The following is a 14,354-nucleotide window of genomic DNA, read 5'->3' as shown; positions in this document are numbered from 1 at the left end:
GGGTTTTGTGGTATTGGACACCTGGACTCAAGATTTTGACTCAGTACCGTGTTTCAGATATCATCTACATCAACTCTGAAGAAAGGTTTTGCATTGAGCATCCCACAGTGTGTATTTCATGCAGCTTTATTAATCATGGAAGTGGTGGTGTCTATAGCCTATATTCTGTTTAGCACACTCCATCCCAGGATTTGCAAATCTTTTGGTAAGTAGGGCATGTTACAAAATAACCCTGAGGTGAGTTCTCTATTCTGCATAAGGAGAACTGAAATTCACAGAGATGAAATGTGCAGACCAAACAATAAATCAGTATTGGGGTTCAGAAACTTGTTCTCTTTCTTCTGATCCTGTGCAGTGACTTCCAATCCAGGCACCAGTTTATGACAAGGAATAATTTTGAATATGGTTGGTTGGGAGTGAGCATAAGTGAAGTTTTTCTATTTCTCAGGGACAGCTGAATTGTAGGCAGGTGCTCACACTCTGGAGGTGGGTAATCTGAAGGAAGGAAGTTTGTCTTTCTCTGAACAGGTGTCCCTAAAAAAAGCCCAGATTGTGTCCCAGTGCCATTCTGGGGTTTCACCACTTTTATCTCTGAGCGTGTTCCCTTCAGAAGGCTCAGGGATACTCATTAGCAAAAGATATTTATAAATAATTTCTTACTGGAAAAAAGGGTTTGTGTGACTGAAAGCTGACCTGGTTTTCCAAGTATATTAATTGGTCTGATAAAAAGATTTAACTTTTTTCTCCAAACGTTGTCTTCTTGATACAGTTCATGGCTTTGTGGCTGTGAGAGTTTTGAACCCGACTGTCCAGTCAGATTCTATGTCTGTGAAATTGCTCAGAATGAGAGTGGCTTTTAAAGGGGGTTGGTGACACAAGAACAGCTTGTTCCTGAATGTTTCCAGTAATGCTGGTTTTTTCTTGCATTAAATGTTTCTTCTCGAATCAGCTGTTGGTATGAGGTGCCCTCAGGTTTGTTCTTGCTACTGAGTTGTGAAACTTGTTACCTAAACTTAGTAACAGACCATGAACTACAGTGTTACAAATTAAGGTACCTTGACCACTAATTCACAAACACAGAAGCATGTTTCCATACCTAGGGAGATTAACTCAGGAGCAGAGACACAAACCCAGGCTTCTAACTGCAGTTTGCGTTTAGCTGGAAATTTATCTGTCATCATTTGTTTTCCTACTAGTTTGGATGTTACCAGTTCTGCTTGTTCTTCCTTTGGTTATTTAGGTTACTGACCTGCTCCTGATGGTCAAAGAGCTGCAGTCAATTAATCAAGAACTTAAGGCCAGACAGTCTGGATGTTGTCCAAAGGATTCTCAAGGGAAGGAAGCACTGAAAATATTAAGCCACAGAGAGGTAGGTTTTCTGTTTTAAAGTAGTGAGTCTGACTCTCACATCTAATCTGCCTTGTGGAGTCGTTTCCATCAGTGCAGAAGGAGTGTAAAGCCCTTGGGGCTGAGGTTGCTAATTCCTTATAGTAACTTTTAAAATTAATGATGTAAACAACTTTAACATGTTACCATGACGGAGAAGCAGCTCAATGCAAGTGTTCAGTGATGTGTCAAGTTGATTTTAAGGAAGCAACATACTCATTTAAATATTAATTGGGTCTGTGATCTGTTTTTTTTGTCAATTGAAAGGGAAGGAAGTAGTTAATTTTACAAAGAAAGCAATATCTTAGAAAACATTTTAGTTATTCCTGAAAGTCTGTTTTCTATTGCATAGTCATTGTCAGGCCGTGTCTTAATTTTCTAAGAGTTTTGTTCAGATCTCTGATGCATCTTCAAAATAGGAGGGTTCAGTGTAGCCAACAAACAAGGAATAGAACTTCAGGTCACCTAAACACGTGGCTATTTCTTCACATAGAATAGAGAAGTACATGAAGAAGGGGCCAGCACTGTGGTGGTTTGCTGAGAGGTTGTCTTGGTTTGAAAGACAGGTGTCTGCTAAGGAAGGCAGGAGCCTCTCTCCCTTGGAATGGCAGATGCAAACCCCCTTCCCTCCGAATTATTATGATTTTAAAATCAAGGGGCTTTCAGGCAAAGCTTTGGGAAATAGGAATAACAGTGCTTTACTTATAATATATATATATATAAAAAAACAAGGTAGGGAAAAAAAGGAACAAAACTGATTTAAACTGACAGAGTAAGATACGACCTGACCCTGTTAGTCAGGGTAGCAGCAGCAGTCTGATAAGGTGGTGGCTGCAGTCCTCCTGAAGTGAACAGATGTGGTTCTGTTGAAGTGGTGATCCTGTGTAGAAAGATCTGGTCTTCCTCAGAAGGTCCAGGGGTAGGTATGTAGCTCTTGTCCTCTGGAAAATCCAGTGGGAAAAGGCTGCCTGTGGTCTTCAAAAATCGCAGTTTATATCCAGGATGGGATGCTTGGTTTCTCCCTCTGGGTGGAGCATCTCACAGTGGAATGGTGAGTCGTGAGATAAGGCACTGATGGGCCATTAACAGGACATGGTCTTGAGGGAGGAGGCAGGGAGCACTGCCCCACCTGGTTCTAACAGCTCATGAACATGGTGATAGAACACATACTTGTGGGCACATCTTACATTGTAACCTAGGACAGAGGTGCAAGGAAGTAATCCTTGCTGGGTGTTTTATTCATTTCCCCAAAGCTGGGACTGTTTTCAGCTGTGGGGAAGGAGAGGCCTTGGCAAAATACTTGCATGGAGCAGCATTTTGGGTGCTGGGTCCCCACGTGTGTGTGTGAGTGGTGAAGGTTGTTCAGGAGGTTCTGGGTGACCCTTACAGCTTGGAAAGTATTGCTTGAATGTGGCTGGTAGTGCTTTTCTTTATGTTCCTTTGTGGCTTTTGCTTGTTCTGTTGTTGTTGTGCAGCATGTATTGAATAGGAAGGAAAAAATATAAAAGGAATGATGATGGTGGTGGTATTCTGTGTCTTGAATTTCTGAATTAAACTCAAAAGAACAAGATCAGAAATAGTTCGAATCAGTTATGTGCAGGACTGGCTGATTCAAGAACTGGGACTGTGGAATTAATGATTTTTCTGCAGGACTCAGGAGAAAAGCTGTCTTTTCCTGGATGTGCTGTGGGTGTACTGGGACAGTCACAAAGTATTCTTGATTCTTCAGTTTTAAGACATAGTCATACTGTCTTTAATTGAAGTATGTTGGGGTCCCTTCTGTAACAGAAGTATATTTTAAGTTAGAAACAGATCTTTAGGTGTGCCATGGTTTTATTGAAATGGTGAATTAATGTGTCACTGAGAGTTCTGGGAGAAGAACAAGTGGGCAATCCCCATCCAGGTGCTTGCATTCTCCATAGTTAACATTTTTAGCAATTTGTCTCGTCATCCTGCAGAGGGCTCTGCATCCCCGTGGATGCTACAGTGAATTCCAAAGGAATTCCTGTCCTGTGCTATGGTTATCATGGCAGGATGCTGTATGCTCCTGCTTGTCTCGACATGACAAGTACATACAGGGCTGCTCATTGAAGAAGCTACAAAATTAGATGTAAAATGACAAAGAGTGAAACTTGTTAAATATAAATAAACCTCAGTGTTCTGGGAAAGGACATAGGAAAGTTAAATATGGAGTTTATCCAGTGCCAGAATGTCTGTAGTACTATGGAGCTCAAAAACGAAAGGATCTTTAGTTAAAAGTTTTTAGTTCATAAAGGTATCTTTTTATCAGTCTTGGCAATAAATGACAACCTGGATATTGGGTTATGGGTGTGACAACAATGTGTTTGGCATATTAACAACCACTGTCAAAAACCCCCTACATTCTGTTTTTCATGGTTTTTGAGCTAGAATTTGTTGGCAGGTAGTGCTGGGATGACACTGACATATGTGTTATAAAGGGAATTTGGATAGACGTGGGAAGAGGGATCTTCCTTAGGTTCTTAAAACGCTCCCATCCTGCTTTTCCTTCCCAAAGCCAGAGCACAAACCAGATGAATGTGCTCCTTGGTGCCTCTGCAGGGTCTGACAGCCCTTCCTTCCTCTGCTCCTTGACTTCCTGTTCGTGCTGCGAGGGAGGAGGAGGAAAGGAAAAGGTTATTCTTGTGCTGTCCTCTGAACATCTGCCTTCTCAGAGAGGAGCAGCCTCAGTGCTTTCAGCCTTCAAGGCTCTGGAGATCTTTGCAAACCAAGCACATCAGTGCTTCATTTAGGAAAAACATTCTCCTGGTTTTCAGTTTCCAAGGAAATACTTTAAAACAGGCAGCTTATTCTTATCTTTCTGGCCTTAAGACACTTATTTTCTTTTAACATTTTGTTGCACGTTAGGTTATATTCCTTGGAGTACAGGGCATTTTGGCCTCTCAGACACAGGACCATAGGATCAGGCTCAGCCTGCAGTGATTTATTGTCACAGTGTATGTTGGTCTTATGTAGTAATTTCATTAATGAATCCTCACTTATTAAACCAAATACTGGCCTGGGAAAAGCAGATATTAAAAAATGTTGACCCATAAAAGGTAGTTGCATTGGATGGATAAGTTACATGTGCAAATAAGTTTATTTTTGATACACAAATGCAGGGTTTATCCTGAACCTACACATGCAAGATTCAATCTAAATAGGATTTTTAAAATAATAGTTAACATTATTGGACTTTGGCATCCCATGATTACAACAAAAAGACTTTTTTGTTATGCATGCTCTTGTTGTATACCACAATCCCCTCTTGTGTCTTCCTCCGGTTTTCAAATTGTCTTTACTCTGTGTTGTCCTAGAAAACCAAGTCTGAGTGAAAATACCAACATAACCCAAACATGACTTGGAAGTCAATTTTCCTTATAGAATTCTAATTATAAAACACAAATGTATTAATACTCTGCACCACCCAGTGTCTGCCTTTTAAAATTTTTACCTAAAACCATTAGAGTTGCTTATACTGCAAGGGATTGGGAGATAAAAGGGTTTTTCTCATTAATTTCATATATATATATATATATGCATACATTCAATGCATACTCAATTAAAAAATAAACCCCCACACATACATTCAATTCCCAGTGTTCTGAGGAAGTAAAAGTAACTCTGTCCCTTGCAGGTTGGAATCCTCTGTGTCAGGGTATCCTACCTATGGATTAGGCATATTTAGGCTTTCCAGAGGAGGCCGCAGAGATGCTCTGAGGGCTGGAGCCCCTCTGCTCTGGAGCCAGGCTGGGAGAGCTGAGGGTGCTCCCCTGGAGAAGAGAACACTCCAGGGAGTCCTCAGAGCCCCTTCAATGCCTAAAGGGGCTCCAGGAGAGCTGGAGGAAGACTTTGGACAAGGGCCTGGAATAACAGGACGAGGGGGAACGGCCTTAAGATGAAGGAGTGCAGATTTAGATGGGATATTAGGAAGAATTCTTTCCCTGTGAGGGTGGTGAGGCCCTGGCACAGGGTGCCCAGAGAAGCTGTGGCTGCCCCTGGATCCCTGGAAATGCTCAATAGCATCCAGAGGGATTCTGCTCCTGCTCTCAGTGATGCTGATGTCAGCGACTTGGGTGCTGCTCCTAAAAAAGCTGAGTCTTCCTCCTCCTTTTTGCTCGGGCAATATCAGTGATGAGAGATGGGTTGGGATCTGTGGAAAATGGAGTAAAAGATGATTTGGCACTGTTTGCTGCAAATGGGCAAATTCAGGCATAGACACAGCAGATTGTAACCTTCAGTGGCACAGTAAATCTTTCTAGTGTACAGCAAGCCACAAGTGCTTAGTTTTAAAAGCATCTATTTCTTGAATGCTGGAGAAGAGCCTAAACTGTGTAGCAAATGAAAATAAATTCTGGAAATTGGAAAATAAAATAGGCAGAATGGGAACACGACTGAGGATACAGAGCTCCTTTGCCACAAGAGGTTAAATGGTTTTTATATGTTCTATAAATTCTGAGGAGAAAGGGTTAAATAAAAATTAAAGAATGTATAAGATAAAGTTTCACTTTATTTGAGATGAGTCATTCCTGGGGTTTATATTAATTTTCTTTGATCTTGTTGAAGGAATCTAATTCAGTGTTTGTTACTTTGTATTACAGGCTTTTTTTGTTTTTCTTTTAAGACATATCACTGACTTACTTATGCATGTTTCATATCACAGTATTTTTTTTGTGATACATTTTCACATCATTCCATACTTTATGTAGTGTCTTGAAACAACAGAGGAGCCTGTGATGCAGCCTGAAGATGGTAACAGTGACAGGAAGATGCAGAACAGTCAGTGTTGTGAGAGGGTCAATCAGGTACGATCTGCTCGGAGTACATTATGTTACAGTGCTCCCTTCTCTGCATGCCTTTAAAATGTCTTTATTTTCTTAAAGTCTTTTCCAAACAAAATACACCTTTCTTGGTATCTGATTTTGCTTTCAACTAATTGTTATCCTAAAGAGCTTCTGAAATCTTTTTCCTGTATTTTTCTGTTGGTTTTGCATTCAAGATTGCTTCCATTGTGGACCTTGTTTCCTGTTGTTTGAGTACTCAGTCCCCCTGGATGGGGATGATAGAGAGTCCCTTGAAATTGTGTTTCTTTACATTCACACAGGTTGATTTCCTGCCTCCATTGCAGTCAGGCCTGGAGTACAAATTGTATGAGATTCACTTGCTGTGATTGAGGAAAAAAATCCTGCAGATCCTTCTTTAGGGTTGAAATGCTTGATATGTGGGTAAATTGTAAACTGCATTTTCATACAAACATGAATCTGCTGTCCTCTCAATCTAATCGATGTAAGATAAAACATCATGGAATCATAAAATAATTCAGGTTCCAAATTGGTTTGCAATGTTGCAGAATGATGTTATTCTGCTGTATGAAATCTGTCATTTCTGTGTTTCTCTGTTTACCAGGTGTGCCTTCAAGTCTCTTTGGACTTTCCCTGTGAGGTGGATAAACAGGTAAATGATGTGTTGTAAAGATTCTTTTGGCTCTTGTTGCTGATGGGAACTGTACACAAATGGGCCCAGACTGAATTCTCATGTGATTGATACAGATTTTGATTTTTTTATTGGGGTTTGAATGACTGTAGAGATCCCAGGTAGAAATTCCCTAGGACACATCCATGATGTTTTATACAGAAAGTTGCAGCTTGTAAATGCTTCCAAGTTTGTCCTGTCCCAGCCATCAGGGCTTGAATCTGAAGATCCCAGGACAGAATCTGTACTGTAAATACAGATGATTCAAAGCTGAGCTAACAAAATTGTTAGCTGCAGTCTGCAGGCAACATTCCAGAAGTTTCATACCTCTTGTTAGCTAAAGACCTTCAGGGATATCTTCTCGCTCCTTACTAAACAACTGATCACTATGAATTAATCATATGAAATAGATGTTAATTAGTTTTTCTATTAATAAATAGTCAGCAAAATGTCTGTGGATGCTTCTTAATGCAGATAAAGAGCATCAGGAATTACAGAACCTGATTACAGAAAGATTACAGCCCTGCTGAATTCAACAGAACATTACATACCTGTGTAATAAGACAGTGTTTGCAATTTTTTAACAGATAACTCCATCAGGCTATTCAGAGAGTTTCTGCAAAGACAGACATTATAGGAGTCCAATTAAGCCTCAGTTTGAGCATGATACAACTGGCAAACACTTGGGCAGAACAGGAATGAGTGAACATGAAACAGAAGAGAACTTGCTCACATCTCTTCTAAGAGAAAATAGAACATCTGTGCTGGACTCTACGTAAGTATGAGGGATATGCACTGCTTTTGACAGTATTTCTATTTGAGAAGAGAATAAAGTAATTTTGCTAAAGTGAATTTAGATAATGGCACTGTCTAATTTACCTGAGAGATTGGCAAGGCACCTTCAGAGCCATTTTAGTCTATCATGCAATTAAGTAATTAGGAAACATACTATCAGTAGAAACTCTTAAGAAAAACCCATTGCAAGAAAGAAACTCTCCAAAGTTACTGATCCATGGAGCTTTACTGCAGGGACTGATTGTTTCCAGGATGGGGTCTAACAGAGTTAAAGGGCTTAGTTGATAGTAGCTGGTATTTTTCTTTAAAAAACCAGAATATCTGAGAGTACAGGCCAGTGAAAGATGGTGTGGTGGAAGGGACCACATTTTACTGCTGTAAAAACAGTATGTAAAAGGATCTAAGGATGGAGGAATTGGAGTTACAGTGACTTTTTAGAGGGATCATTTTGAATGGACGGTGCTGTACACTGAATGCCCTTCACTATTCCACCTGGACTGCCTGGGCAGGGGTTTGCTGCCTCTCAGTTGAGGGAGTTGGGGCCAATGTCCTGCACTTGACTAATGGGTTCATGCAGTGCAACCGCATGTAGGACTGCCTGAACTATGTTCTAAGTTCTTGGGTCACTTTTCATGCAGGAGAAAACTCTTGGGGACCTAAATCTGTACAAGCCCTACTGGCACCAGTGGATTTCAAGTGTGGGTGGTGGGTGGGTGGATTGGGGTGTGTGTGTTACACTGTGATTTGATCAATTCCCAGCTGAAATGCTCATTTCCTTAGGAACTGGACGATGCCAAGCAAGAAAAACCTGTACGGGAAACCCACACACCCTGACTGATTTCCCCCAGTTTCGTGCTTACACGACTTAATCTCCTGGTTGAGAACTGAGTTAGAGCTTTGGTGTAGATAATTCTCATGTTCCTTTCCTTATTCTATAGTTTCTTTTTCTTCTCTAGTTCCTTTTGTGGTCACTGTACTGATTATGTACAGAATTATGTGACTTTTCCAGTGCCTGTCAGCACTGGGAGCAGAATATCCCGTGGAGTTACACAAGTCAAACCGTGGTTTCTGTGGTCACCATGCTGCACTTGGCTTCATTCAGGCAATTCTGTGTTTTCCCATTACTATTTAAAACTCTCCCAACAGGCATAAATGGCCCGAGTTGTCAGAGGAGTAGTTAGTGGTGAATGAGGAGATACAACTCCCTTAGAAATAAAGAGAGAGCATTGTTTATTTGTTATCTTTACTTAAAAGTTGGCTAATGAGTAATTCTAGCACCATCATCTTCACCACTCTAGTGTGTGATTTTTCCTGTGTTCAAGTATAAATGACCAGGCTGATGGGTGATGAGCTTGTGCTTTGCATAACTGAATTCTCACTAATATCATTAGATGCCAGAGGAAGCTATAAAAAGCCTAGTTAGCTTCTACCATTTCAAATGCTAAACTATACAAATGCAGTTGTTTAAAACTCTGGTTTATATGTTTAATGGCACAAACAGCTCTCTATTAGATACATGAAATTGTCTGTAGAATTTCAGAGCTTGCTTGTGCTTTAAATGCCTCTTATTTGGCTTCAGTTTCTCTTAAAGCATTGCTTTCCAAACTGCTGTCCATGAGCTGCTAGTTATCCATGGGGCAGTTTGTGGTCTCTAATGAGCTGGTTTTGCAGGCTTTTTGGCTGTTTTCTCATTTTTCATCTTCCCTGTTCCATTAGAAATACATGGAGTGATAGACGTTCACAAGAACTCAACATCAGGGCCGGGAGTTGCACTTAGATGGTCCTTGTGGCTCCCTTCCAACTTGGGATAATCTATGATAATATGGTCTAGTCTGGTGTGGTTTTGGTATAAATTAACTTTTAAGATAGAGAGTAAACTTTTTTGAGAATCCATTCATATTTCTTATATTTCTGTGTTAAATAGGAGAAAAGCCATGATGAGGCAATTTATGGTATCGTTCATGTTGAAAAAAGGTTCCAAAAACTCAGTTAGTGAATAATTCATTAGTGAGTAAAATGGAACCTTCTGGGAATTTCAGATATGTCACAACACAGCAGAAGGGTTTATTGGAAGGTATTTTTGTTTGCTTAAATAAAAATCTAAATTCATGCCTTTTCTCTCCTCTTTCCTGAGTGCAGCAGACAAGAACAAATGAAAATTGTAAATGAACTGTTAGATCATCTGAACACGACAGAGGAAGAATGTTCAAGTGAAGATATAGAGAAAAAGGATGAAAAAGATCTTAGGCAAATGATTATTCAACTAAGAGCTGAACTCAAACATTTCAAGCAGGTCACTAAATTCTTAAAGCATCGAGTAGAATTGAAATCAACTTTTGATGGGGAAGAGAAGCTTTATCCAGATGCAGTGCCACAGATTAAAAAGGAGATTCAGCTGTTGAAAGTGGAATTGAAAGATGCAGCTACACAAACAATGACTTTAGAGAGTAATGTCATGAGAGTCAAACATGAAGGCAAAAAAGGAGCCTCAGAAGAAAAGCCAAAATATTCAAAATTAAATGCAGAAGCAGAACATCAGCAAGAAAATGTGTATAAGAAGAGTGAAGAGCATGAAAGACTTTCTTTTACTAGAACAAATGAAGTAAGTTTACTCTCTTTTTTGAACTTAGGGAATAGATGTATAAAAGGGAAAAATATGTTTAATTTCTAATACTATATCTTGCTTTTGTATGATTTTTGATATTACGAAAAGAGATGTAAGCCAAATATATTTTAGATAATTGTTCTTAATGTTCAGAGTGCTTCATCTCCAACGTGATTTAGAACGTTAATTTATTGAATTTCAATCCTCCCTGGGACCACGTACTCGTAAATATTACAGCTTTTGGAAAGGAGGAGAGTCTGTGTTTCTTGTTCATAATGTACAGAACCAGAGCATTCGGAACTGATGAAGTCTAAATGGCAAAAGCGTTCTAGAAAATTCCAGATTTGCATCGTGTCTGGGAGCAGGCTGTGGAGGGGTCAGTGGGAAACTTCCACGAACTCAAATCTTAATTTTAAGCTTTTATTAACATCCTGTCATTGTGTCTTGCTTTCTGAGAAGTGTGGCCAGGAGTGCCCTGTGAAAAGGGGGCAGTTTGTTGTGTTTGTTCGGGACCTGAGTGCGCAGAGTCTGTTCTGGGAGTGCAGACAGGGTGTGCTTGTGCCAGATGAGTTTTGAAGCCTTCTGTCTGCAGGCAGTCTGTGATCCCAAACAAAGAGGTGGGAAACCAGTGTCTGCTAAAGAGTTCCTGCGTATTGTTTCAGCAACAGTGACAGAAGTGAAGTTGAAAACTCTTTGAAGATATTGGCTCCTGTGGAGGGGACAAAGGGGGGAGTATTGCTTTTGATTTTGTGCACTGCTAATAGGGAGTGTTGTAGCACCTTCTGCAAAGAGTGGTTTCCATAACTTTAGTGATCAGGAGATTTCTGAGAGGTAGCAATTAGGAGCAGTTCATTTTTATTCTGGCTTGTTCCTCTTGGATTCGTTTTTCTGAAGAAAGTGGCTTGTAAATGAAGGGATGTTGATAAAGTTTAGTTCTGGGCACGAAGTGACAGGACAAGGGGGAATGGCCTTAAGATGAAGGAGGGCAAGGTACTGGGATATTAAGAAAGATGGAATATTAAGAAAAAATTCTTCCCTGTGAGGGCAGTGAGGCCTTGGCACAGGTTGCCCAGAGAAGCTGTGGCTGCCCCTGGATCCCTGCAGGTGTCCAAGGCCAGGTTGGACGGGGCTTGGAGCAGCTTGGGATAGTGGAAAGTGTCCCTGCCCATGGCAGGGGGTGGAACGAGATGAGCTTGAAGGTCCCTTCCAACCCAAACCATTCTGTGATTTGCTGATTCTTTGTGCAATTTTCTTTTTATTTCTCAAGTTCCTGTTTTCCCTGAGTTTCAGTTTACTGTTCTGAGTCACCATTTTCCAGATTCCTCTCTGGTTTAATCAGTGGCAACCTCAATGCAGCCCTTGAATCAGTTGCTTTAAAAGCTTTCTTGTTTGGACTAATGCACTGTATCTTTAGCTTTGGAATGGCTTTTATAAATAATTTGATGTAGCCAGCTGAAGTGGCCTTTGGGTAATCTGGGTGACAAATGTGTCTGTGCCACAGCCCTGAGACAGCTGGAAATGGTTCCATGTTTATTAATGCAGTTCAGTTAGCTGGAAGTTCTGGATTTATTTTGCAGCCTGTGAAGGATACTGTACTCATATATGTACAAAAGGAATTGAGGATGGCATTAGGAAAATGGAACTTGCTTTTTATGATTTTAAATTGTGTAAAGACTATAATTGCTGAGAAGTGAATGTGGAAAGGCATTTCAGAATACATTGGGTGGTGAAAGAAATTAGGGGACTTAACAGCACTGGTGGAGCAAATGAACAACAAAATTATAAACTAAATCTATCTGAACATGCCATTATTGGTTTTTATTATCATTACATACAATTCCGTAACTCTCATCAACACATGGCATGCTTTTTATCTTTTTGGGGACAGCACTGTTTTATGGTGTGTGGTTTAAACAAGGAACATTTGTTTTGTGCAGAGTCTTCCAAAGGTGAGAGGCTAAAATGTAGTGACTTAAGAAATGTAACTTCCCCCAGCTCCAGTGACGGAATGTCTGTTACAGCAGGAAATGGGAATCCTCCAGAAGCAATTTATGGAGTGGATCTGTGAAGAAACTGGTTTTGTTCATAAAGAATTTCTCTGTGTCAGAATAAATGTCCTCTGTGGCTGATGCAAAGTTATGCTGGTTTTCTCAAAGCTATGGAAGTAGGGCCTGTTGGGTGGAGACTAAAGGAAGAAAGAAAAGTAAACTTAGGAGCTGTTGAAAAATGAGGAGGATCCTCAACTTTAAAAAAAAAAAAGTGTTTTAAGGGAACAGTTTCTGGGCTGGCAGACATTTATGATATAAATGACAGTAGGAAGTAGCAGTTAGAGAGGTCAGTGTGGGTGAGGAACTGTTTTCCTAAGGCATCCACAAATCCAGAGCTAATTAATACTCCTGGTGGTTAAAAGCCTTTGGTAGTCACTGCTGGATTTACTGTCCTGCTTCAGGAGCTGGAAGGTTGTGGATGCATGAACAGCTGGGACTTACAGAAAATTATACCAGTGGAATGGTTTTTTGCCTCTCTGAATATTTATTTCTCATGTAGCAAAGGGTATTGCAATTTCATTTTCAAAACTAACATGACAGTTGACTGATTTTACAGGAAAATTTTTATTTTTCCTACGCTTGACTGTTACACACGAGCCACTAACTCCCCATTTTCTTCCATGCCTTTTTCAGGCTGACTCTGCTTCCTTACCCAAGAAGTCACGTCTGCCTGTGCTCTTAAGATCCCACAGACCATTAGGAAATGTGCCTTTGAGCTCCTGGGTGCAGAAATCAGCTGCAGAACCACAGCATTGTTCCAGGGCACCTGATGAAGGTCTGAGAGCCTGTGAAGTACAAACCAAACCATTTCAGGCACAACCTGATGGAGAGTTACTGAATGAGTCTGGAGCTGAAAACCTTCCAGAGGAGCCTGCACAGGGAAACATATCAGGGAGAGGTAAATAAAGAGCAAATCTGGTTACTTGTGGTACTGCCTGGAAGAGTGGCAGCAGAAAGTAAACCCAGATCATCTTTATATAGCTGCAATGCCGCTTAATCTTTATGAGTTTTCTTGAGTAGACAAATACGTGTAGATCTTACAAAAACACCTTTTTTATTCCTGTTTGCTACTAAGATATAAACCAGTTTTTTGTGGAAAAAACCTGCTGTGTACATGTGGCATAAAGTCTGTAATAAATGGCAGATCACAGGGTGCTTGCATGTGCACACATATATCAATGTTTAGGTAAATGAACAATTTCCTTAATAAGATGCCAAGTTTAATGAAAAGTGTCTGTAATGGAGACGAGAGTATAAAAATCCTGGTTTTGTTTATGCCAGATAATTAAACTTTTCCAATATTTCACTGATCAGTCAAGTCATCCGTATCTGTTCCCACTGTGGCTGGGTTAATTTGAACTCAGTTGTTGACAAAATATTGGGATCAGCTAAGTATGACAAATTGTAAAACAGAGAGCAATGGGTATTAGATAAAGATTTGGGGTGGTAAAAAAATAAAAATGCACTTAGCAGTTTCATTAAAAACTGATAGAGGTGTGAAGGATAGGTGAGGGAGAGTAAATATAAAAATAAGACTCAGTCGAGTGGCAGGTGAGCCACTGTCAGACCCAGAGGTTGCAGAGACTGTTGTTAATAATAACATTGTTGTGGTAAGACACAGATATGGTACAATTTATTGTAAATACTCAAGGTGATGGGACTGGGGCAATTAATTCCAGTAGGTGAAAAACCCATGGAGAATCCTGAGAAGGACAGTATTTCTGAATTTGATCCTGGAAGGAATCAGAAGCTGCAGTCCTGTGATGTCTTTTCCACTCTGATTTTTTTCCCTTGGATAACAGGTGTGCTGCACACTTGATGATTCTGAGACTTGCTGCAGTGATTGCAGGAGGTTGGTTTATCATCAGTGCTCAGATTGGAGAAACTTTTAAGCCTTTCTCTAAGCTTAACAGAGAACATTTAAAAATGCACTAGAGATTGATATACTGTTACATTACAAAGGGGACCTACAAATGTTTATCTTCATTTGTTTGTAGGAGCCTTTGCAATTAATTATTAGTAGTTACCCA

General features: G+C 40.2%; 1 protein-coding gene across 4 annotated transcripts in view; it reads left to right on the top strand.

Moving 5' to 3' along the window:
• CDK5RAP2 (CDK5 regulatory subunit associated protein 2) overlaps nt 1-14,354 on the top strand; it is a 72,596-nt gene that overhangs the window by 29,692 nt on the left and 28,550 nt on the right. For 3 of the 4 annotated variants that reach the window (XM_042052367.1, XM_042052365.1, XM_042052368.1), the window contains 6 exons: nt 1,241-1,369; nt 6,114-6,209; nt 6,811-6,858; nt 7,464-7,651; nt 9,811-10,273; nt 12,958-13,222. In XM_042052367.1, the coding sequence (XP_041908301.1) occupies nt 1,241-1,369; nt 6,114-6,209; nt 6,811-6,858; nt 7,464-7,651; nt 9,811-10,273; nt 12,958-13,222 (1,189 nt within the window). Of the gene's footprint in view, nt 1-1,240; nt 1,370-6,113; nt 6,210-6,810; nt 6,859-7,463; nt 7,652-9,810; nt 10,275-12,957; nt 13,223-14,354 lie in introns of all 4 variants that reach the window. The other variant, XM_042052366.1, reaches the window with a different exon arrangement.

The sequence above is a fragment of the Corvus kubaryi genome, unplaced genomic scaffold (genome assembly GCF_017639235.1).
Source record: "Corvus kubaryi isolate FWS band 111438036 unplaced genomic scaffold, C.kubaryi_AGA036_p1.0 78, whole genome shotgun sequence".
Classification (NCBI taxonomy): Eukaryota; Metazoa; Chordata; class Aves; order Passeriformes; family Corvidae; genus Corvus; species Corvus kubaryi.
The sequence above is the reverse complement of the archived record's forward strand: the minus strand, read 5'-3'. Positions and strand labels throughout refer to the sequence as shown.